Source organism: Myotis daubentonii, chromosome 1 (genome assembly GCF_963259705.1).
Source record: "Myotis daubentonii chromosome 1, mMyoDau2.1, whole genome shotgun sequence".
Taxonomy (NCBI): domain Eukaryota; kingdom Metazoa; phylum Chordata; class Mammalia; order Chiroptera; family Vespertilionidae; genus Myotis; species Myotis daubentonii.
In genome coordinates, this window is record NC_081840.1 from 25,006,643 (window position 1) to 25,032,662 (window position 26,020).

Sequence of the window (26,020 nt, forward strand, 5' to 3'; positions counted from 1 at the left end):
GCTGCAAAAAAAGTGTAAATTTTTGTTTAGATAAATAAAAATTATCTACCATAACATAGGGGACTGAAATAGAGACTTAAAGGTCCCTTATAGTCTCTGAACTCTGTATTCATAGCAATAAGGAAAAGTAGTTATGATGTACCCCAAAATGCTACAGAATAGTACAAACACATATAATCTTTTTTAAACACCAGAATAGCTCTATTAAACTCGCTAAAAGTGCAGATCATCTGAGTCTCTGCCTTTTAAAGTGAAAATTTTTGAAGCCTCCGAATCATGTTTCTGCTTCATAATGCACAGTTGCTGTAAACTGCTTAATAACAAGGGCAGTAAGGTAGTGCCAGATTTCCTTTAAGTCTTTTGCTAGAGCTGACTACATTTTCAAGTTAATAAGTTCTGTAGTAAAGTGGATTATCTCAAAGAATACCTTCTTTGTCAAACCTTGTACAATAATGAAACAAAAGAATACTTTAGAAAACCAATTCACTTACCACTTTTTAAACCTCTAATACATTAATGAAATTAGAAAAGGCTTAACTTGTTTTCATTATAACAGTGTTTTTACATGAAAATAAACTAATTTTGTATATATTTTTTCAAAGCAATTATCCACCACTAATTTCATACACAGGGAAAAAACACACATACATTTTCCTATTTTATCTGATCTTATCTGGAACATTTTCTCTGAGAGGATGTGTTATATATTAAGTTTAACTATCAACTACAATAGCATGTTTCATCATTGCATCAATTTATTCAACTTAATTCAAAATAGGAATTGGAATTCATATAACAACTGAGAAATGATTGCTAAACTTTATAGAAAAAGCTTAATAGATATAAGGTTATCTGAATTCAGAATCTCTTGTGTGACTTATCTGGGCACTAAGCACAGCTTGTTTTACTTAGTAAAACTGCAATTTAATTCAGAATACAGTAGGAAATCAACGGCAAATAAACAAGTCCAATAAAAGTTTGATGAGAAGGAAATTAAACTTTAAGATGTTTTTAAATGAGCAACATTGAAGAATTTGAGAAATTCTTTTATAGTAATTTCCTTTTCAAAATTGTAAATTTTAAAACCTATCCATAACTTCCATCATTGAAACCTTTTAAAAAATAAGTCTGCATGGAAATGATGTCTATCAATAAGAAAGAAAACCACCCAAATGTTTCCAACCAGGTTTTAAATTTTATACTTATTATTCCATTTTACCTAAGAACCTTGAAATTCTAGTCAAAATACATAGAGAAATAAGGCTTCTCAGTATAGGAAATAAATGTGGTTGTCTACTATGACATCACAGAGTAATGATATAGGAAACAGTTAAAGTGAACTACCTATACTTTTAATTACATAATGCTTGACTAGAAGTTTCTTTTAATCCAAAAGGGCTATTCCTCAGTTTAAAAGTAAACACACAATTATTACATATACACACATTTATATGCACTCAAATATATATATATATTTTCCTTTAATAATAGGACCTTCCCCACTCTGAATTTCGGCTGGGCATATTCTCTCTTGCTTGAAGTTGCCATGTGACATGGGTCCAGGGGAGGTAGGAGAAAGTGACAGGCACATTTATTACATATACAAACATTTATATGCACATATACATGTGTGTGTGTGTGTGTGTGTATGAGTGTATATATGTAATTTTGAGTGTGTATATGTGTATGAATACTTTATGTAAATGTATTATGTGTATGTATACATTTTCAAACATAAATAGTGTACACTTAAAATTTTTCAATTAAAGGAGCTAAATTTGGAAAGGAGCAATTTTGGTAAATAACTCTACTTTTTAGGGAATATCACGGCTATCTTTAATATATTTGATTACTGGTATATAATACCAAATTCATTCACACAAAGTTATCTTACTATTGTTAACTGAAATCATGTAGAAAATTAAACTATGCAACAAAAATATTCTAGTATACTATATTATAAAAAATCAATGTCTACCAACTCTTTTAAGCTCAAATGCAGTTCATTTTCAGAATCTTTTTCAGCCAACTTTATGTGCTATGGAACAACAGACACTGTCCATTGATTGCTTGGTTTTTGTTCATTTTTACTATGTATTCAATTTGACAGCATTCAGCTACCACAGTCCAAGAACTAGCTATCAGAATGCAGCTAATATAAAAGAAAAAAATCTAAACTTCAAGAGAATATCCTGAATATTCACCAATAGATGCTCAAGTCACCTCCAATCTGAAGAACCTTTTTATCTTCAGAACTGTCAACATAACTCATCTACACTAATAAAAGAGAAACATGGTAATTGGCGTACAACCGCTACCCTTTTCATTGGCTAATCAGCAAGATATGCAAATTAACTGTCAGCCAATATGGCGGCTGTCAGCCAATATGGCAGCCGGCAGCCAGGCAGCTTGAAACTAACATGAGGCTTGCTTGCTTCAGTGATGGAGGAAACCAACATTCCCCGGCTGCCTTTGCAGGCCTCTGAACCGGCAGTTTCAAACACTGTAACAGATACCGCGGAACTTCAGCCAGCAGATTCGCAACACTGTATGCAAAGGCCAGATACCTACTTTCAGCTCGGAGGCCTAAGAGCTGGAGCCAAGGCTCAAGCTAAAGCTGGCCCAGAAAAAAAAAAAAAAGAAAAAGAGGAGAGGTTGGGAGCTTCAGTCACCCCCAGCCTGAAAACAGCCCTCAGCCCCTCACCCATGCTGGCCAGGCACCCCAGTGGGGACCCCCACCCTGAAGGGTGTGTGACCAGCTGCAAACAGCCATCATCCCCTCACCCAGGCTGGCAAGGCACCCCAGTGGGGACCCCCACCCTGATCCAGGACACCCTTCAGGGCAAACAAGCCGGCCCCACCCATGCACCAGGCCTCTATTCTATATAGTAAAAGAGTAATATGCCTCCCGGCACGGGGATCAGAATGACAGGGGGCAGCGCCCAAACCCCCTGATCGCCCTGCGGCTCTGTGTATGACAGGGAGCGGGGCCACAACCTCCCTATCCATCCTGCTCTGTTCATGACAGGGGAAGGCGCCCCAACCCCCTGAGCAGCCCTGCTCTGTGCCTGATAGGGGGGAGCTCCCTACCCCACCCCCCCCACGGGCCCTGCTCTGTGTGTGACGGGTAGAGCCATAACCTCCCCATAGGCCCTGCCCTGAGAGTGAGAGTGGCGGCGCCCCAACACCCTGATCGGCCCTGCTCTGTGCGTGACAGGGTACAGAGCCCCAATCCCCCTGATGGGCCCTGCTCTGTGAGTGACAGGGGGCAGTGCCCCAACCCCGACTGGCCCTGCTCTGTGCATGACAGGGGGTGGCGCCGCAACCTCCCCATCGACCCTGCCTTGAGTGTGACAGGGGATGGTGCCCCAACCCCCCAACCGGCCCTACCCTGATCATGACTGAGGGTGGCATCACAACCTCCCAATCTCCCTGCTCTGTGCATGACAGGGTGGCGCCCCAACTCCCCAATTGGCCCTGCTCTGAGCCCGACCAGAGGCTGCACCTAGGGATTGGGCCTGCCCTCTGCCACCCGGGAGCAGGCCTAAGCCAGCAGGGCGTTATCTCCCGAGGGGTCCCAGACTGCGAGAGGGCACAGGCTGGGCTGAGGGACCTCCCCTCCCCCCCGAGTGCACAAATTTTTGTGCACCGGGCGTCTAGTCTATATATATAAAAGCCTAAGCGACCGTGCCACCAATAGCTATGACACACACTGACCACCAGGGGGCAGATGCTCAACACACAGGCATGGAAACATGGAACAGACTGATGAATCTCAGAGGGACAGGGGGAGATGGGAGGGCAGGAAGAGATTAACCAAAGATCTTACATGCATACTAGAGGCCCAGTGCACAGGTTCATGCACTGTGGGGTCCCTCAGCCTGGCCTGTGGGGATCGGGTCAAATCCCTGCACTGGGCCTCCGACATCCCCCGAGGGGTCCTGGATTGCGAGAGGGTGCAGGCCAGGCCAAGGGACCCCAATGGGGCACAAATCCATGCACCAGGCCTCTAGTATATACATATCCATCTAATAATGAGGGAATATGCTAATTGACCCTCACACCATTGCAAAGATGGTGGCGCCCACAGCCAATGAGGGAATATGCTGACTGCCCTACCCTCAAAGATGGTGGCACCCACAGCCAATAAGGAGGGAATATGCTAATTGACTGCCCCACCCTCAAAGATGGCGGTGCCTAGTCCCCTCAGCCCTGCTGGGGCAGCAGGTGCATGGCAAGACCGGGCCCGCCCCTACACAGGCCCAGCCACTCCGTGCGCCTGCTTCCGGAGTCCCCCAATCCTCTCAGCTGCCCAGGGCCTGCCCGAGATACAGGCAAACCTCAGATGGCAGCTGCCCAGCCACCCAGGTTGCCTGAGGCTCAGGCAACCAGGGCCGGCTGAGGCTTGCGCTACTGGCAGCAGCAGCAGCAGAGATGTGATGGGGCATCACCTTCTCCTGATCACCGGGTCGCCTCCCACCCCTGAGGGCTCCTGGACTATGAGAGAGGGCAGGTCAGGCTGAGGGACCCTCCCCGCTCCCAGTGCATGAATTTTCATGCACCGGGCCTCTAGTTTTCAATAATCTTTATGTGTATTTAGAGTGAGATTTTTATTGAGAAAAATCATTTACTGTTTAATTTTATGCTTGATTTGACAAAAGTCTAAAAATCCAAATAGGTCAAAACTAGGCCTATTTTAGCTAATCTACTACCATAAACCCAATAGGAATGGTGATGGTGACTGTAATTTTATAAGCACAAATTTTATAAGTCCTCTGTTCGTAGAAACTTTGGGTTAACCTGAGGGAAATACCAATAAAAATATATTATTAACTGACTATACTTGCAATTAAAAATATATCACTATGTTTTAAGTCAAAGCAAGTAACTAAACTGAAGTCTATCTTACTCTCTCTCAAACACCCCCTTGCTTCTTTAAATTACTAACTCAAAAGCCAAAACATTCTAAACTTAAAATGTTTTGTCCTCTCAATTTAGAAATCATCACACATTCTAATATAGTAAGTATCTTAGATGACCATTTTCAAGTTTCTATAAGATTTGCTAAAGATTATTTGCATCAATATGCATATCTAATATTTATTAATATCTCTTGTAACTAAAGATTACAAAATGGAAAGAGAAAAAATAAACAGCATTTCAAATTTTATTATACCTAATTTGGGCACCTTACACCACATATCCTTCTAATCAAAGCATCAACTGGATTATTATCTTTATAAATGAAAGGTAGTTATAATATGGATAAACAAAATCACAGTAAACAAAGGGAATCCTTTCAAATGTGTACTTTTTAATAAGAATTTCATTATATTTATTTAAATTGTTAATAATCTGCATCTGAGCACAAGAAAGAGAAATTGTACAGAGAAATAAAAACCAAAGTAGTATAAAACACTGTCATGAAGGCATAAAACTGGTATTCGAGTGGATATTCATTAAGGCTTTAGACCAGCTGTGGGCAAACTACGGCCCATGGGCCGGATCCGGCCCGTTTGAAATAACTAAAACTAAAAAAAAAAAAAGACCGTACCTTTTTATGTAATGATGTTTACTTTGAATTTATATTAGTTCACACAAACACTCCATCCATGCTTTTGTTCCAGCCCTCCGGTCCAGTTTAAGAACCCATTGTGGCCCTCAAGTCAAAAAGTTTGCCCACCCCTGCTTCAGACTATACAACCCCTCTGAGAATTAACTAATAACTTATATTATAAATTTATTAACACAAGAAGAAAAACTTTATGAAGTTCTTATTTGATATTAGTATAGAGCCATAAAGTCCTCAAAGTCAGGTGATGAACATGGAAGTGAAATATACAATAACTAAAAGAAAGATTCTATAGTACAGACCATTAGTAAGCAATTTTGCCTTTCATGCAGCACATTTAGAGAATTCAAACAAAGTAAGGCTTAATCAAATAATTTTTTAAATCAACATTTTCCCACGTGGTACAAATAATGCCAAGGAATAACAGAACTGCCCAAACCATTCGTGTGAGCATTCATTAATCCACTTAACTGGATTAATAATAGACATGCTCAAAAGAAAATACAGAATAACCTTTGAAAGAGAAAAGGGAAAAGCAAATGTCAAATGTTCCTTACACGAAGGGCAAATCCTGTCAAAAGTGCTATCTCAAGAAAGAATTGCAATCACTGTTACCCATTATCTGCTGCATTAAAGTTTCTATCACCAAGATTACATAAGGCCTGCATACCAAGTTCATCGTGCAAACTGCTGCCGCCTACAGCAGATGCATTGTCATGTGATGCTTCTAAGTGGACACTCCCATTTCTCACCAGCAAGGAGGCACTAGCACTGAGCACTGCAGCCTGGGAAGGGGGGCGGGACTGGCCTTTGACCTGGGCTGTGGACTGCTGGCCTTGCTGCCCATCTTGAAGGCTAGGAAAAAACATGGATTGGGGAGACATTACAGGGAAGAAAAGAGAAAACAATAGCTAGAATGAAGTCAATATAGAAAAAACTAATTTAAAAAGTTGTTTTCTAATGTAACCTAAGAACCAATAAACTTTGTAAAATATACAGATCATACTGCCAGCTTAAGTTTTCTGGTCCTTAGAAATCTGATTTATAGTGATGAGCGCAGTCAACATTTAATGTATATGTAAATCAATCAATCTGTGACTTTTTTCCACCTCAAACCAAAAAAAGTTCTAGTATAAGGAAAGAGAATGCAGCAAAAAAGAATCACAAGTACATAAAATATATGTGGGTTGTAGCTGTTCCCAATTAATTCCTATTTTTCAGTTAAATACAAACTTTTATTTATAACTTGTAATACTAATTCTAGAGTTGTTCTTTCAAATGTTCTGAAATCTCAAATTCACAATGAAACCAAATTTCTACCCACCTGAAAACCAAAGAATATTTATGAAATTCGACCAAGATGACAATTTTGAATTTAAAAAAGTCACAAACTAGTGCAAGATTACCTGAATAGCAAACACCAACTCAACAGAGTGAATTAATGACCACTGGGACCCTAGAAGTATAATATATAGTATGAAGAGTTTTTCTCTATGAAAAGCCCATATACTTCTGAAATAAGGCCATAGGACTTATACACAAGGTGTTAGTTAACAATAATTATGTTCCCTTAAATTTTGTTAGTACCTTTCTCCAAACCATGTTATGGTGTAATTAACAAGAACCATCATTTTAGAAAATCTTAAAAATAATTTGGAAACCAGTAATTTCTCAAGGGTTATTATTAACTTTTCTAAATTTAATAATATTCTTAAAACAGTATTTTGTGCTTATTATTGATTTATTAGAATTATTTATCTAAAAATTATCTAAATTAAGAAACTATATTCTTAACTCATTTTATATTTTTATATATTTTAAAACACTGTGAATTTTAATATCAGTACAATACACAAATTTAAACTGATGAAACTCATGAAACATTTTGAGTAGAATTATTATATGTCATTCTCTACATTATGTTCAATGCAATACTGCATTTCTATTACTAAAATCATTAGACCTTCAGGAAATATAAATAAGAATGCTACTTAGGATGGCCTCCTTCAGTTATTTTAGTATATTCATGATTATCAACTTCTTTGAATTCAATGTAATGGTTTCTCTGATGCCTATAAAATAAACTCATCTGCTGCAGACTGAAGAGAGGTATAATTTGAAATAACCTTGAAATAAAAGATTTAAGTAGAAAACACTACATATATTGCTTACATCTACAGTTATGGCAACAGAATACATTCTGGAACTGCACTGTGTGATTCAGTAGGCACATAAGAATTTAAAGTAACTAAAATTTTATTTCCTTAGTCCCACTAACGAATTTTAAGTGCTTACCAGGCAAAGTGGCCAGTGGCTACCATAGCAAAAAGCTACCAGAATAGGTAGAAGTTAGTATCTACCTTAAAAGACAGTGTAGATTATAGACTATTCCACCACCACACAAAGTCCTACTAGCCACCGCTACTGGAACATGTACCTCCCAGGTTTCTTTTAGCCAATGAAAGGTATATACTCTAAGTAGAGCATAGAAATGTAACATACAAAAAAACAAGTCTGCAAAATGCTGATTTGGCAATGCTTACTGGCATTTTTAAGCCATAACTATAAAAGCATTCAGTTAGTAACTTATTTGGAGTAGAATTTTTGTATAATAGACATAAATCAAGAGATGACCTTGAGAACTAATATAATCAAACATGTTTGTGTCTGCTATACATATATAAAGTCTCAGAAACTTCCTAACCTTATCCTTACCAAAATGACCAAATTTCACAAAGGAGGTAATTCCAAGGAAAAATATTTAAGTAGTTCAAGCACTATGTCCCTTTGGATGCACAAGAGCAGAAATATGTACTCAACAAATTTTCCTGTCAATTTTTTCCACTGAAAGTCATAAACAGAGGTTCCATATGGCAGTTAGGTGTTTTTTAATGTGAACCTATGAGAATACACTAATCTTCAACATATCCAGATATACAGAAAGGTTTTCAAAATATCAGGTGATACATGAAAACTCCAGAATAAAGAAACAAAGTAAATTAGCCAAAATCTAGCGTTTATAAATGTCAAGTTTTTTAACATACAAAGCTAGTCATAAAATGTTTAAGTCCTTCAAACTCGTGTTCCTGAAAACAGGAAGCATTTCTGCAGAAAGTATTAGAAAAACTGTTCCTGGAGGGTTATACTTAATTTAAGATAATAATGGATAAGAAATTAATCTTTTTAAGAGTACAATTACATATCAAAACTACCAGTTTAAGAAAAGATAGCAACTGTTTTACAACACAGCACAAAGAAAGGTAGAAATTTATCTGTGGGCTATCAATAGCATCACTGACAGGCAATCTTACTAATGAACATTTCCAATTTAAATGACAGAAAAATATGGTTGGTCTTTCCTTCCTCTACACTTATTTAGTATTTGACATATTCTGACTTATACTGTCAGTTATCTTTATATGTGTCTGCTCAACTAAAAAGTAACCTCAAAGAGTTTGATCACATTATTTCTATGAATCTCCAGATTCTGAGTGGAAGAGTGTCTTGAGCAAAGTACACAAACAACAGATATTTAGTGCATCTATTCCTGAGCACCACAGAATGATCCCTATGAATTCCTAATCAAAGACTCTCAGTTATTGCTATGACTTTATTTGACTACTGATCTTTCAATCTTATACTTTTGAAAATAAATCTAAGGATACACTAAAGCTTTCTTCCCTTCTTCTAAATGCACTAATAATTTTCCATTCCACCCTATTAACTAGAGTTCTAAAAAATATCACATTTCAGTTGATAAGTACAGACATATAGACTTGTTAATATTAACGTTACAAAATTTTTAAATTTTTGTCTTTGCTTTTCTCTCTAGTAACTGGGAAAGACCAGTAAGGGCCTACTGTAAAACCTACCCTACAAGGCAAACATAATGGGAAAAAACACACACTTTTTAAATTAGTTTTTAAACAAATCTTCTTTGTAAGGAAATTGATGATTCGCTCCCAATCCTTGGAGACATATTCTACCCCATTGCTTTTTAAAGTGTTGATTATTTAGACTATTCACTAAAGTTTAAAATAAGTTAGATTTTACTAGTACTTATATAATAATTGTAATTAAAGTATTATCACACCTATTCCATTTCTTTTTGACAAATTTTCCAAGTTTTGCATGAATGTGCCATCCTGTATTTACTTTAAGATTATTATTAGGTAACCCACACTGAGAATTAACACCAACATACTACTACTTTTTCTGAACTTTTTTGCAATTTAAAAAGATGATTTTAGTAAATTGGTGTTTCTTGTAATTCCTCACAGCTAAATTTTATCTTATTTCATCCATGATGAAATCAACCTATTTACGATACATATAACCTTCCTGGGACCTTGATAAAATCTACAAGCTGACTACTGGAAAACTACTCTCCAAAAATTCTAATGTGAGCCCTTTTTAAGTAAGTTTCATATTATATCCGCATTTGAATGGTGATGTATTTAAAATCCTACAAAACATGGAGAAATCCTCCGTGATTGGCTGGAGTTAAAACACAGTTCTTTAATATTCCACCAGGCAGAGAAGAAAACTAATTAATCTACATTTGTTTGATGAATGGGATACAGCAGACTCATTTGTGGCAAAGAAATGAAGGATTTTTAAAGACTAAAAAAGAGATTTTAAAAAAGGATTAATAAATATCAACATGGAGTGAGTAGGAAAGCAAAGATACCTACAGCAAGTATTATTCAAGGGATAAAAAGAAGAGGTTAGAAAGCACAAAACAGAAAAAGTAAAATGAAGTGCTGAGCTTTCTGCAGTTTGGTACTACCCCAAATCCGTAAGAGAAAGAAAGTTACTTCAGGGAGCATAGAAAAAGAGGTGAAAAGGAAGAAGAGGAGGACTCACAAAAAGCAAAGGTGCTCAGAACAGGTTTCTAGATCCAATGTTTCTTTTAATTGGTGCCTTCCCATTTTTATATTTTAAATATTGCTTAAACTAATCCATGTTACTTTTTACAGAATTATGTATTCCTGCAGATTAATTAGGAGCATGACCTACGAAAGATGAGGTTCCTGGTTATAATGTAAAATAATCAAGTCACAAATCCCATAAAATAAAAAAATAAGGATTTTGCTACTCTTAAGAACAATATTTTAACAAGGAAAGTGGTTTATCTCTTCCAACCTACCATGCATTCAACAGCAGTTATTTCATCAAATGTTTCCCCTTTTGAATTACAAATTAAAATATAGGTAAATAATTTGGATAATAGTGCTTTCAGATACAAAGATTAATAAAGTATATAGTATAATATGTGCACTGTTTAAGCAAGCACATGTAAAGTATGTTTGTCTATATTTGTATTCTTAAAAGAGAGCACAAATTTTTTAACAGATTTTTATATTTCTAATTCAAGACATAAACTCATTAGATTGGACACAATTGAGAATAAAACACTAAAATTTTAATGAAAAATTATTCCCAATATTATAAACAGATGCTTTCTTAATTAGGACACTGGAAAAACTTAAAATGTTTTGTTTTGTTTTTTTCAGTACATTAGAGGTTGAGAATTCAACATAGATATGCATTCAAAAATATATATTTATATCCAATTTACCATACTTTACCATAAATACTTTAGTTTTGTATCACTTAGTAGGTCCTGGTGATTATGAAACAACAATTTTTAAGCAATACAAAATATATTTTTTAGCGAAATAAAATAATCAAACTGGTTTCAAGCAGAGATCAGTTTGTTATTCCTCAACAAGTTTACCACTCAGTCTGTATTTGTTCATATTAAACACTGTCGAGATGTTGTATTGTTAATTTGGAGTCCAAAAAAAAGGGAAGAGCTGACTTAAGGTCTCTCTTTACATTTCTAAAACTACCTTAAACTGATTTTTCTATTCAAAATTGGGTAAACCAATCTGATCATTTTGTTTAAGAAGTGCAACATAAAGCATGCATAATGCAACAGGTTCATGATCACATGCAGAGAAAGCCTAATAGAGCATAAAAGTATATGAGGGAAACTGGAAGAAAAATAATAACACAGCTATTTCAATGCTTTCCTGTGCTGACAGAACAGGTTAGAATGTCTGTTACACACATGCTAAGCTTGGTGGAATCTTAAGATACCATACCTTAGGGGTGATCCGATGAGCAATGTAGGAGGGGTAGGGTTACTCCCTGCATTGTGCCGGCGCCGTACTGCCTGGCGCCTAAATGTGCTGCGTTCACGGCGAAATGCCACGGCCTCCTCGCTGGCCTGTGCTGCTGCATTAAGACAGACTTAGGTCAAATAGGAGCCTAGGTCAGATGTAAATAGCAGCTGAGCCTGTCTCTCCCTGACTTCCCACCCTCGAAGGTAAAGGAACTTGTTTAACTGAGCTAAATGGTTTTCTTACATATGCTGTTGATCTATCATAAGGAACAAAATCAGTCCTTTACTTACAGATAACTATTTCTTTAAAAATAATGTTTCTGCCCTAACTGGTTTGGCTCAGTGGATAGAGCGTCGGCCTGCGGACTCAAGGGTCCCAGGTTCCATTCTGGTCAAGGGCATGTACCTTGGTTGCGGGCACATACCCAGTGGGGAGTGTGCAGGAGGCAGCTGATCGATGTTTCTCTCTGATCGATGTTTTTATCTATCCCTCTTCCTGTCTCTCTGTAAAAAAAAATCAATAAAATACATTTTTAAAAAATATTAATAATGTTTTTGATCTATTATCTGCCCTCACCATAGTCTCTTCAACTGCAATTTCTTACTTTAAGATCTCTGTTGTTTTAAATATTTTTTGAAATGTTTCATTTATTTAGTCCCATATTCTTTTGTTCTCCTTTTACTTAAGTCAGCCTTGGAAGTATAGTATTTGTCAGTTTCAACTAATGATATGGGGCCTTAGTTTCTCACTCCTGAGGACAGTAAAGGCAGCAACCACAGTACTTCAGTTCTGATGCCAAGAAAGAAGGCCCTAGTCCACCTCATCCTACCCTGTGCCACAACCTTGGCAGAATTAATGAAACCACTGACTGCTAGGATGCACAACTAGTTTTTAGAATTTTTCAGCCCAAGGCAGCTGAAATATCTATCAACTATGAAGTAGTTTACTGCCATCAAACTTTGTTCAACTCTACGCCCCAGCACTGGTCCCCTCAACATTAGGAAGGAAATATCAGCAAAAAGTCAAGTATAGAAACTCATAACTTAATCCAAAAAATAAAGTACAAACTAAAACCAATATACAATGAGAAAATCACAACAGTGGCTTAACAGAATCTATAATAATAAAAGCATAATATGCTAATTAGACTGGGAGTCCTTCCAGACAACCTTCTGGACAAAGCCAGGGCTGCGAGGGAAGCCAGGGTCCCGGGTGCCTGCCAGCGGTGAGAGGGAAGCCCGAGTCCCGGTGCCTGCTGATGGCCAGAGGGAAGCCCAGGTCCCGGGTGCTGGAGGGAAGCCAGTGCCAGAGGGAAAAGCCGGTGCCGGCGGCTGGGGGAAGGAAGGCCTACTCTTGTACAAATTTCATGCATCAGGCCTCTAGTTACTACATAAAATTTTATAAAACCATTGACTTGAATTTCTAAAACAATATGCAAAATGATGTTTATCCATTTGAATTGAAAACAATCATTTCCTAGTGATCTAAATATCTTAAGAATCATTTTGATTTCTAGACAGGATATTTTGAAACTAAATATGAGTAAAGACAAACAACTTAGTGCAGAAACATTCTTTCCGAATATATAACTCCTTTTTCAAAGTATGAAATGGATTACAAAATCAGTGTTTTTAGATTTCAGTACTATTGCAAGCCTTCTTAAACAGTTTAAAAGCATTACTAATTCTCAAATTATTCTGTTTAGCAATAGCCATTCCCATCACTGTGAATGTTGATTAAAAAACAAAGCACTAAAAAAACCACACAAAGTATTCTTTTAAAATGTTTACATTTTTATCCTCTCCCCAGGTTATACCAGTAAATATTCTTTGTGTAACCAACCCATTATGATTAATAATATATGGACTACCTCCAGAAGACACAGACTTCTTTGTCTTTAGGTATTATTTTCTTTTATTGAAGGAATGACAAGCACAGAATGATTTACACATTTGGCAAGCTTCTGCCAGTAAGAAGTATAAGTCACAAATTACAGGACACTTATTTATATTATTTATATTACTTATATTGTATGTTTTTCAGCTCACACACTATAGTAATATTCTAAAGTTAGGCAGCTAAATAAGAATTAAGCTTTGATCCAAACCACAACTCTATTAGAGCTAATCTTTATTTTTTTCTCCAGTTTTACTGAGTTATAATGAAAATTCTGTTAAATGTAAAAACAAACGATTACTTGTGATATATAAGCTAATGGATGCAAAAGTTACATAAAACTTATGAGAACAAATGATGCTGATTAAATCTGGTCATCAAAACCATGCTGTCCAACACAGTAGCCACTAGACATCTGGGGCTAAACATAAATTAATGAACATTAAATAAAATTCAAAATTCAGTGTATCAGATTCATGAGCCACTTTTCAAGTGCTCAGCACCTACATGGCTAGTGGCTACCACTGTTGCACAGAACAAACATAGAACATTTCCATCATCAGAGGAAGTTGTATTGGACAGTGCTGATAGTCAGGATACTTTGTCACCACAATCTATAAAGACTAATGTGTGCTTTGCCTATTTCTGACAACCATGACCTAGAAAAAAAGGTAACCAGCACTGTCACAAAGGGGAAAACATACACTGGCAGGCAGTCATCTGATGAAGGTAAACAAAGCAAAGAAAACAAGCCACTTGGAGAAAAGGAACTCTGAGAAGCGACTACTGCAACTGTTAACGGTTCTTAGATATTCGAAAGGTTACCTCTGGTGACAGAACTTACAATCACTCTTTTAATACTCCATTCAGTATTTTGTGAACTTATATTGAAGATTTCTATTCTATTTTAACAAACTATTGGTCAATTTACAGGTCAGTTCACTTCACTGAGAAACTTTCAAGCATTCTCTCTAGTTTGAGATATTTTGTTTCAGCCAAAATAGCAGAATAAAATTTACACAGATAGAATTTATAGAGGATCACTTAATGCATAGAATATACTAACATTATTCAGAAGAATTTGGAGAAAAATGGAGTATGTTATCAGTGAATACTGAGTCTAGGAAAAAGGTTAATAGGAAAGTTTTATTTATTATCTTCCTTCTACTGAAGACTTAGTGGATTTAATTTTAATCAAAAGCTAGTTATTACATAGCACGGACGAAAAGAAAAACTACTGTGCCCATTTACAATCAAATATTCTTTGGCTTTTTCAAAAAATGCATTTCTTTTTGCTATTAACACACCATTTATATTTTGTTATCTGCAAAATCACTAGATATTAATACTTCTTAGATATAACAAATCAAGATGTAAGTTTAGACATCCACTGAACAATGTATTAAAATGGAGTTATGGCGCCCTAACCGGTTTGGCTCCATGGATAGAGCGTCGGCCTGCGGACTCAAGGGTCTCAGGTTTGATTCCAGTCAAGGGCATGTACCTCGGTTGTGGGCACATCCCCAGTGGGGAGATGTGCAGGAGGCAGCTGATCAGTGTTTCTCTCTCATCGATGTTTTTGACTCTCTATCCCACTCCCTTCCTCTCTGTAAAAAAATCAATAAAATATTTTTTTTTAATGGAGTTATGGTTAATGCTTATATCCTCCTCTGTAATAGTCAGTGTGTAAACATCTAATGCTAAAAGAATTTTCAAAGCTTACTATAGCAATTACCTTAACGGTAGATGGGATCACACTTTCAACTGAAAATATTATGCTATTTGTGGTTACAACAAATAAGACTAAGCCATGCCCCTGGGAATATACTACTTATACAGAACAACTCTACTTGAAATAGGGTCCAGAGGGAGTCCAGTTCTATTAGAGCCAAGGAAAGAAATGTGTCTTTAAAGCTTAAAATAATTTGCCATAACTATATTCAGTCACATAAGTTATAACCAAGTTTAATGGAAATTCACTTCTGCAATCCAAATGCAATAAACTCTTTTTGAATCCTTTAATTTTATAAAAGAAAACAACAAAATCTTTAAACTAGGAAAGCAGACCAGGACAGAGAAAACTATTAAAACCAGATTTTGAAGTTGATATTTTGACATTGCTTAAAACTCAGTATTTCCCTGATCAAAAAGATAAAGTAACTATAAAATAGAGCATAAAAAACAAATAGTAAAAATTTAGCACTCTGGGGACAACTAAATTTTATGCATGTGTAGAAAAGAGAGAAAAAAGTCACAAATATTCAAGTGATTAAAAGACCATAAATGACAAGACATATGAAATATTTTTAAGGACATGTATTTAAACAATGTGATTTTTAACATATTTTTTTAATTACAAGAGTCTTAACAACTTCTCAAGTCATTTCTTTATTTTAAGAAAACTTCAAGAGAGTGTGTTACCATCAAAGTAAGTTTAAGAGAAAACTTCAGATAATTAACTCTTTACTTCTGACATAGTGATACAATCTTTCAATTAAGTTTAAATATTTACTGGGTTCCTAAAGGCATCAATTCATGCACAAGGAACAGACATCCTTGGCCATTTTAGACAGCTGTGACCCTATCTATTCCTAAAGATAAAGAAGAAAAATCCACAATACACACCTCCTTCCTCAGGAGTTACCTCCATTTATCTTAATGAGTTAAGGAAAATTCTACACATTCTGTATTGAATTACTTTAGTGCAACTATTTATTTTCATATGGAGTATTAAACAACAGACCCTCAGTGTGTTTTACTCTGTGAATGAAAACAGGGAAGCATTAAAAGGCACTAAAATACTTTCAGGATGGCTGGGATGCACAAAAGAGCAAAATTTGGTAAGGTAGGAGGTGAGGGTTTTACATATTCTATCTCAAAAACTGTAAAGTTATAATCATGATATGCATAGAATAAGATGCCACTTCAAAACAATGTCAATCATACAGCTGATTGCTTAGTGAAAGGATTCATCCTATATAGTAAAGAGGTAATATGCAAATTGACCCTCACACCTTCGTGTCACAAGATGGCCACCCCACATCGTCACGAGATGGCCACGCCCCACGTCGTCACAAGATGGCTGGCACAGGAGGGCAGTTGGGGACAACCAGGCCTGCAGGGGAAGGCAGTTGGGAGCAATCGGGCCGGCAGGGGAGCAGTTAGGTGTCAATCAGGCCAGCAGGGAAGCAGTTGGGGGTGATCAGGCCGGCAGGCAGAAGCAGTTAGGGGTAATCAGGCAGGTGAGAGGTTAGGAGCCATCAGTCCCCGGATTGTGAGAGGGATGTCCCAGATTGGAGAGGGTGCAGGCTGGGCTGAGGGACAACCCCCCTCCAGTGCATGAATTTCATGCACCGGGCCTCTAGTATGTAATAAGTTACTTCTTGTAATATACTGGAATGGCTGGACTCTTGTGATAGCTCAATTGCTATTAAATGAATTAATAAAAATTTAGACAGAAGAAACTATTTTAAAAGGTATTACTTTCAGTGGGGAATGTTTATTGTAAGAAAAAATGTAGTAAACTTCGGAAGATCATGAAAATAAAATGTATTTTGGTAGCTCTAACAGATTAGAAGCAAATGTTAGTAGAGAAAGAGACACTAAAGATAATGAAAGTATGAAACAAGTATACTAGTATGTACAACTCAGAAAAATAAAAGATATATGCAAACATTCTGAAATATTGTTCAAAGTAAAACAAATTTACTTAAGAATAAAGTTACTGTATGAAAAAATAAACATTCAAATGATTTTGCAAAAAAATTTGATATGTTTTAGCCATTTTCTCTATACATTTTTCCCTTTCTTACTTTCCATGTCAAAAGATGATGCTAGTCATCAGCATGCAAAGATTTTGTTCTAATACGTAAACAAACTTTTATAAGCACCATTTTCTTGGAGGCCAAAGAACGACAAGAATCTACTGTACAACTGCTAAGCATTTATTCAGAATTACAGAAATTTTCATCTGTGAAAACATTGTAAAGGACTACTCTTTTTCACAAGTAAACCAACAAACAGCAAATTACAACAAAATCATTAGCTGTGACTTGAGTTAAAAAAGAATTTGCATTTCCTATATAATAAAACCCTAATATGCAAATAGACCGAACGGTGGAACAACCAGTTGCTATGACGCACACTGACCACCAGGGGACAGACACTCAACGCAGGAGCTGCCCCCTGGTGGTCAGTGCACTCCCACAGGGGGAGCACTGCTCAGCCAGAAGCTGGACTCATGGCTGGAAAGCGCAGCAGCAGTGGTGGGAGCCTCCATGGCAGGTGGAATGCCTCGCCAGCCTGGATGAGGGGTTTCTGGCCAGCCTGGATGAGGGGCTGAGGGCCGTTTTCAGGCTGGCCGGTGAATGAAGCTCCCAGCCACTCCTTTTTTTCTTTTTTCTTCTTATTCTGGGATTAATTCACCTTCTATAGTTGGAACTTTGTTGCTGTCACTGGAGCTGAGAGCTGGCTCCTACTCGCTCCAGCTCTGTGGCCACAGCCTGCTGATAGCAGGTATCTGGGGCTTGTTTACCTTCTATAATTTAAACTTTGTTGCTTTTGGAGCTCAGAGCCAGGCCGCAGCAGGCGGGGAACCTTGGCTTCCTCCATCACTGGAGCAATCAAGCCTCCTGCTCAATTCAGCTGCGTGGCTGCCGGCTGCCATCTTGGTTGGGTTAATTTGCGTATCACGCTGATTAGCCAATGGGAGGCGTAGTGAAGGTATGGTCAATTACCATATTTGTCTATTATTAGATAGGATTAGATGTTATAAAAATGTTTTCCTGTTTTATTATGTAACAAATTAGGATTTCAGATAGTATTTTACTACTGTTGAGTTTCACAATGGCACAATTAGAATATCTCTAATTTATGTCTATATTATTTTCTTCTACTTTAAAAATAGGATACATTTGAGTAGCATAATAAACTGGCCTGTATAATAGTAATAGCAGCACTCAAACATTTACTATGTGCCAGATACAGTTCTAAGCATTTTACACATAGTAACTCCTTTACTCCTCACAAGAGCCCTATGCGATAGATGCTCTGATCAACACAATGAAACATCAGGAGGCAGAGGCTTGGAGAAGGTAAGTAGTTTTCCTAGAGCCAGGACTACAGTGGTGCCCATACACTAATAAGCGTGACTTCAGGTCACTGTGTTAGATTAACTCCTATTTTAGCGTATTTTATTTTAGGACTTTAAAGTACATTTCCTAAATTCCATTACCAACACCATTCAGCTTAAAAACTGGAGAACTCATCGACACCTCGCAATATATTAGGATAAAACTACTTATGGCTTAGGTATAGGCATATGAATGGTAAGCAGCATCCTCTGTTTTGTTGACACATTTCAGGAGTACAGTATGGAAGGCAGAATGGTAATCCAGAAAATTTCCTCCTAAATTGTCAGACAGGACTGTTAACAATTAATGCAAAAATAAACAATTTTTTAGCAAGTATTGGAGATGCTGTGTAATTTTTAAATAATGAGAACCAACACAACCCCTCCCACTACCTCCAATTTTCCAAAAAGCCCAAACAATAAAATATGATGAAATCCATGTAACTATAAATCCTCAACACATTTAAGCAGTTCAGTTATGCTCATATTTTTATTCTAAACCCAATGAAGCTCGAATAAAATAGCCCCTACAATGCCTTCCTGTGGCAAACAATGTTTTTTAACACATTGTTTGCGGGTAGTTGTTATCGCGCGCTAACAGGTGGCGCAGGCCATTTTTGCTAATTTTTTGTGCAAATGGCAAGTTCAGTAAAATTACGATAACTTCAGTTTACGTATTTATACGTTACCCGCATTCTACCGCTAGTCTATAAAAAACGTATTAATACGTGTCCCGCGCTCTACTACACTGGTAGAACGTATAAATACGTAAAACGTGTAAACACGTTTCCCACATACAATGTGTTAACAGCCCACAGACTATTACATTTATTCCACCAAAATGCATAAACATTTTTAGCTCAGTATTTTGTTTCTTACTAACAATCAATGGTTTATTTGTGTGGGTTATTTTTTAATAAGTACACAAAAGAAAACAAAAACTGATACATATTAGTCAAAGATCTGCAACAAGAAACAATTAACATCTTCCATGTAACTTTTCCTAAAAAACAAAACACTTTACAATCCCTGTGAAAAGGAAATGACATTTTAAATTCAAAGACATAAAAATTTATTATAGCTCTTTTATGTATTTTTTAGTATTTACATTTCAGCAATATTTCGAACAGCAATATTTTTCTCCCACAGCACATTCACTCTTACAATTTATTTTAATGACAACTTAAAAAATTAAGCTATATTTTAAAACTCGTGGTTTCTTGCATGTCATGAACATATCTGGTATGATCTGTATGAGAAATCACTGAAAACAAATCAGACCTTTTACAAAGAACAGAATGAAATCCATGTCAGATACCCGAAGCATGGTTATAATTACTTCAAATGTAATTAGTTCTCAATATTTAGATTAGATGTACTATTTTCTTCCTTAGTTACTAACGATCAATCTTCTTACGTTCTCATTAGAAGTTCATCTTTGTTAGAAAATATACCAAAAGAAACAACAGAACGTTTGCCACAATATGGACTTTTTAAATACTCTGGGTGAAATTAGAATTCTTTGAGAGAAAAAGCATGTCCTTATATTTCAGAATGCTTGTCCAAACAAAAAAATTGAGCATACCTTTTAATAAGATTGATTGTTATTAGATCAACAGACTATAAGCTTTAAAACTAAAGATATGAATAAAAAGAATGGGGTTGGGGGTTAAAGAAGTTACAGTGATTTCCCTCTTCTCATTGTAGTCGAGGACCAGACTCCATAATAACCAGAACAGAAGAAACAAACAATTCTGGGCAGGAGGGAACAGCAAGAAACAACTCTTAAATAAACAAAATGGCCAAAACATACTGATAATATAAAATCACCTATCACATTTTGCACAATTTCCCATAAATCTGAAATAAATAAGCTATTATTTAAACCAAAACACTATCACTATTAACCACAGGGAGCATCATATACCATTAATAGACACTAAAGGCCAATATAAACTACAAATATCAACTTAATAAACTTTAAAAAAAGTATAAAGTTACAAGAAAAAAAACTGTTCTTAATGCCTAAAACTTGAGAACAGAAAAATAAAACCAAAGAGACAGACATTAAAGGAGATTCAAGGTTTCAAAGTACATAGTCAGAGCTAAAGTAATGTTTGGGGGAAATCTCACATTAACAAGTTGAGTGATTTAAGTTTAGTGGCACACAGTATACAATATATAAGAAATAACTAAAGATAGTTTGGTGCCCTGATGAAATTCTACATTTTATTGTTGCTATTGCTACACAAAGAAGAAAGAGGACCAATTTTTATTATTCCTAATAAAATATTAACAGGTGGCAACTGGCCTAGAAACGGTGAATGCCATTAAGAACAAACTGGTATATTCAAAGAACACAACTCAAAAAATACTTTCTTGATGTTCATACCGAAACCTTTTCTAAGATAAGCACCTCCTTCTTCAGGAAGAAAGTCTATTTTAATAAATTAGTGGAAGGGGAGATATTAACACAAAGTATATTTCAATAGTACCAATAACTGCAATGACTCTTGGGAAATCTCTTCCTGTAATTTACTTACCTCCACTGACTGCATCTTGCTCTTCACCTTCAGGAAATGCAACTTGGCTTGGCAAGCTATTCCTAGATCGAGTGACTGTCTCTAACTGGGAAGCCCGTCCCAATAAAGATAGCTCATCTAGCACCTCTCCTTCTTTGGCCTCGAGGTCTGACTTTGAAGTGGTTAAGGGTTTTATACTTTCGGGTGCCATTAGCCTATTGGAGTCATTCAAACATGCTACTGTGCTACTGTCCAGACTCAGCACTCGGGCCCGAGTCTTGGCACTATTTGTGCTAGAAGTCCGACGTGTTGTCCGCTTTTTGCCAGTTCCTTCAGGACCCAAATGAGCTTTGTGTGTGTGCTCAGAGTCAGTGCCCTTTTCCTTAGGGATATGTTTAGTCTTGAGAGCACTGTATCTTCCCTCAGGAGATTGACACGAATGGGAAGTGGTGCTAGAAGAGCTATCACTGCTGAACTGGTGAGCAGACTGAACGCTCGATGCTCTGCTCAAGTCACTCTGGTCACTGGAGTCCTCATCGTGACAGAATATAGCACTGTGTGGCTTAGTACCAGCAACACCTCGAAAGGAAACATAGTCCCTATGCCGACTTGAATCAAAACTGCTGGCCCGTTTTTTCCCTGTCCGTCTCCTGCCCGACTTATGGGCAGAGGCTGTCCGATGGATTAAGCTGGACGATTTAGGTCTTACATCCCCTTCCTTTTGCTTTCCACCGTCTTTCGCAATTTTTGAGTCCACTGAAACAGCAGACTTATCACTCTGCTCCTCCTTGCTGTCGGCAGTTTTCCCCAGGGGTCCGTCCCCCTGAGAAGTGAATTCGTTTGCGTGGGGGTTTTTGTTGGCTTCTTCCGATGCAGAGGGGCTGAGACCTCTCTGATCGTGCACATCATCAGCGGGATTCGAATCCTTGGCCTCCTGAACCTCATTGTTTGTACTCACTTCCAAGGCAGTCTTTTCACTACTAGTCCTTTTGTCACTGGAACAGCTACTCTTATCCTCTGGTTCGGCACAGCCTTCTTTTCTCCTACCACTTCTCTTTCCCACTTTAGGAGACTCCTCGTGCTCTGACAAGATGCTCTCTATGTGAGTTGAGCTAGTCTGTTCACTTTTATAGCTGCTGACAGTGCTGTTAGTGTCACGGTCCGTTCCACTGCAATAGCTCTCTGTTGACCCACTACTCCGTGTGCTCAGGCTCCTCAAGCTGTCCATACTTTTGTCTGCTTTCAAAGGCTTGCTCTTCCCACTTTTTGTAGGTGGCTGAGAATGACTGTTTTTCAGCTCACCAACAAGCTGAAATTCCCCAGATAAACGAGAATTTTCCACCAAGGATTCTTTGGATCCAGAATGAGGTTTGGAAGATTCTAACTCACTCACTGGGTCTAACCCACGTCTTTGCTGATACAGAGGGAAGTCATTCAGTGAAGTATCTGGAAAAGCCACAGCAGAGCTAGAGGTCCGTGGTACGCCTCGTGGCCGGTGCTCTTTCCTGTAAGAGTGTGAATGTAAAGGGACGAGAGAAGCTACTTCTGTGTCACAGGCGCTAGACAGAGACTGATCGACGTGGTGGTGGCTGTGACTTGGCAGGCTCACTTTGTCGCTGCAGTCCCTTGGCAAGTCCTGTCCACAAGAGGATAAGGAAGGCTGAATGGAGATGAAGGAATCATTGGAGACCAAACGGAAGAGCTTCCGATCAGGTGCCAAATCTGTTTCAAACACATTTGGAAATGTTAACACAAATTCTTGATCTGATTTTTACTATTTAACAATGGAAAGAATTCACAGGATGCAGTTAATCAAGCATAAACAATTTCTCAAGTAATTCACTAAATAACAATTGGCCAGTCATTCCTAAGAAGTGGTTTCTGTTTCATAGCTGCACAAAGACAGCATTCTATAATGAAATGAACTAATATCCTCAGAAAAGAGTCTATAAATTATCAACAAAAACTAAGAGGCAACAGCCTGGTCCATGTGGTTCAGTGGTTGAGCGTCAGCCTATGAACAAGGAGATCACAGTTGGATTCCCAGTCAGGGCACATGCCTGGGTTGAGGGCTTGATCCCCAATGGAGGACATGTAGGAGGCAGTTAATCAATGATTCTCTCTCATCATTGATATTTCTCTCTCTCTCCCTCTCCCTTCCTCTCTGAAATCAATAAATATATATGTATTTTTAAATGAGGCAACAAAAATTTTTATTTAAAATAGACCGAGATCTTTATGTGAGCCCTGTCTCTAACTTACTAACTGGGTAACCTTGGATTACCACTCTAAGCCTCTGCTTTCTCACTTGTAAAATGTAGTATCAATCCCAGCAGTGCCACTGAATGAGACATGACATACATTGCTTAGCACAGTGTCTGACACAATTAACAGTAGCTATCATTATCTCATTAACATAACACAAAAATATTTTTTTAAAACTAATGATGATTTTACAAATCAACAAAAAACTAGTCATCAAAAACAGAAAAAAAAAAATCAAAAGGCTGACCAATGCCACACAAGATATAATAAGATACCTTGCCCTAGCCAGTTTGGGGCAGTGGGTAGAGTGTCAGCCTGCGGACTGAAGGGTCCCAGGTTCGATTCCGGCCAAGGGCACATGCCCGGTTGTGGGCTCAATCCCCAGTACGGGGCATGCAGGAGGCAGTTGATAGGTGGTTCTCTCTCATCATTGATGTTTCTATCTCTCTCTCCCTCTCCCTTCCTCTCTGAAATCAATAAATAAATATATATTTTTTTAAAAAACAGCCAAGGAGGAAAAGAAGAAGATATCTTAATGTTCGTAATGATTGAAAAGATTAAAACAATTAAGAGGCAAAATCCTGCATCTCCTTGTTTCATTGTTGATGCAACAATAACAAAATGCCTCATGAAAAAGTATATATTCCCCTTATGAGACTATTCCTTTAACCCTACGTTAGGGAAGTGATTAGTTATTAGTGACTTAGGTTACCATATATAATACGTATTCAAATATAAATAAATCCATCTACCTACCTACAGTGTAATTTATATTGAAATATGGCTTGACAACCAAACTGCACAATAGCTAATTTTCAATACACTTTTGACAGACAAAAATGGTTGAATCTTCTGTTAGTTCAATAAAAAGAAAAATTTTTATGACACTAGATTCTTTAGTAAGTCAAATTTTTCCCAGTAGAATCTTAACAATACAAGCACAAAAATTGCCCCTAAGATAAATATCTTATGTTTTAAAAGTCTTCAAGAAAAGTAAAATCCATGTTCCTTATCATTTGTGCAAAATAACTGTCACTATGTTTGGGGTCTTATATTCTCTAAATACCAAAATTTTAAAGTTAGCACTGTATTTACTTTTTTGTAGTATGAAATTATAAAGTTATTTCTAAAAACTCTCTATGTATCTTTAACAAGCAACTATGGAATGTTGTGATATTCACATTTCAAGGTTATGAATTTTATAGAACAGAAACTGAACTGAACAAGTAGCTAAAAATTGCTAGTTCTAATGTACAACAAAAAGACTTTTTAAAAAATGCCAGCAATCAAGACCAACTACCTCCTATGACATTAATAAAGCAGAAATTTAAGTTTTTCATTTTAAAAGACAGTCAAACTTACTTCAGCACATGCATTGTTTTCAACATTGCAAAATAAATATACCTTAAAAAGTTTAACTTTAGGTGATTTTAGGAACCTTTTTAGTAAATATGCGTTCTTAGACATTTTTCTTATTGGTAGTCATATAGTCAAAGACAGGCTTAAATCAATACAGAATGATACTATTTTTCATTTAATTAAATTTTTTCCCAATGATTGTTACTAGTGGTGTTTAGGATAAGAAAGACATGCTCATATTCTGCTCATAGTGGTAAAAATTGGTGTAACCTCTGTAAAGGAATCAGGCAATACAGCCAAAAGCCTTTCAAAAGTATATTCACCCATGATCTGTAATTGATTTCTAGAGATTGTTGCTAAAGGATAAATTGAAATAAGCATATAAGGTTTTAGCAAAGTTATTCAACTCAGGTTCTGATAAAACTTCTTAAAACATAAAAAGCAGCCGAAACCGGTTTGGCTCAGTGGATAGAGCATCGGCCTACAGACTGAAAGGTCCCAGGTTCGATTCCGGTCAAGGGCATGTACCTTGGTTGCAGGCACATCCCCAGTGGGAGGTGCGCAGGAAGCAGCCGACCGATGTTTCTCTCTCATCGATGTTTCTAACTATCTCTCTCCCTTCCTCTCTGTAAAACATTAATGAAATATATATTTAAAAAAAAAAAAAAAAAAACATAAAAAGCATAAAAATCTCCAATAAAAAAAGGTTGAAAAAATTATGATCTATTAACATGCAAGCACTAAAAATGTTTTCAGGGAGAAACCAAGATGGCAGCACAGGTAAACACCGGAGATTGCTGCCTCGCACAACCACTTCAAAAACTTCAAAAATACAACTAAAAGACGGAATGGACATTATCCAGAACCACAGGAAGGCTGGCTGAGTGGAAATTCTACAACTAGAAGGAAAGAGAAAAGCATACCGAGACTCAGAGGAGGTGTGGTGCGGAAGTAAAATATAGAGGTACAGAGGCGCATGCAGCGAGGGCTGGCGGCTGAGGACAGGGTTGTCTTTTTCAATCGGGAGGGAATCTCAAGCTCTGAACACCAGTTCCGGGCGAGTCTATGGGGACCCAGACTCATACAGGAGAAACTGGACTGTCTGGCATCGGTCGGAACTCGAGGGCAGCTTTCTCTCGGGGGT

The 26,020-nt window shown here is 37.2% G+C and overlaps 1 protein-coding gene across 10 annotated transcripts in view; it reads right to left on the reverse strand.

The window, feature by feature from the left end:
• Positions 1-26,020, reverse strand: part of PCNX1 (pecanex 1) — a 175,286-nt gene that overhangs the window by 85,460 nt on the left and 63,806 nt on the right. For 5 of the 10 annotated variants that reach the window (XM_059691909.1, XM_059691901.1, XM_059691903.1 and 2 more), the window contains 3 exons: positions 21,274-22,974; positions 11,683-11,815; positions 6,243-6,427 (listed from right to left, as the gene is read on the reverse strand). The exons of 1 other annotated variant lie outside the window; for it this stretch is intronic. In XM_059691909.1, the coding sequence (XP_059547892.1) occupies positions 6,243-6,427; positions 11,683-11,815; positions 21,274-22,974 (2,019 nt within the window). The remainder of the gene's footprint in view (positions 1-6,242; positions 6,428-11,682; positions 11,816-21,273; positions 22,975-26,020) is intronic. 4 more of the 10 variants (XM_059691924.1, XM_059691916.1, XM_059691899.1 and 1 more) reach the window with 3 other exon arrangements.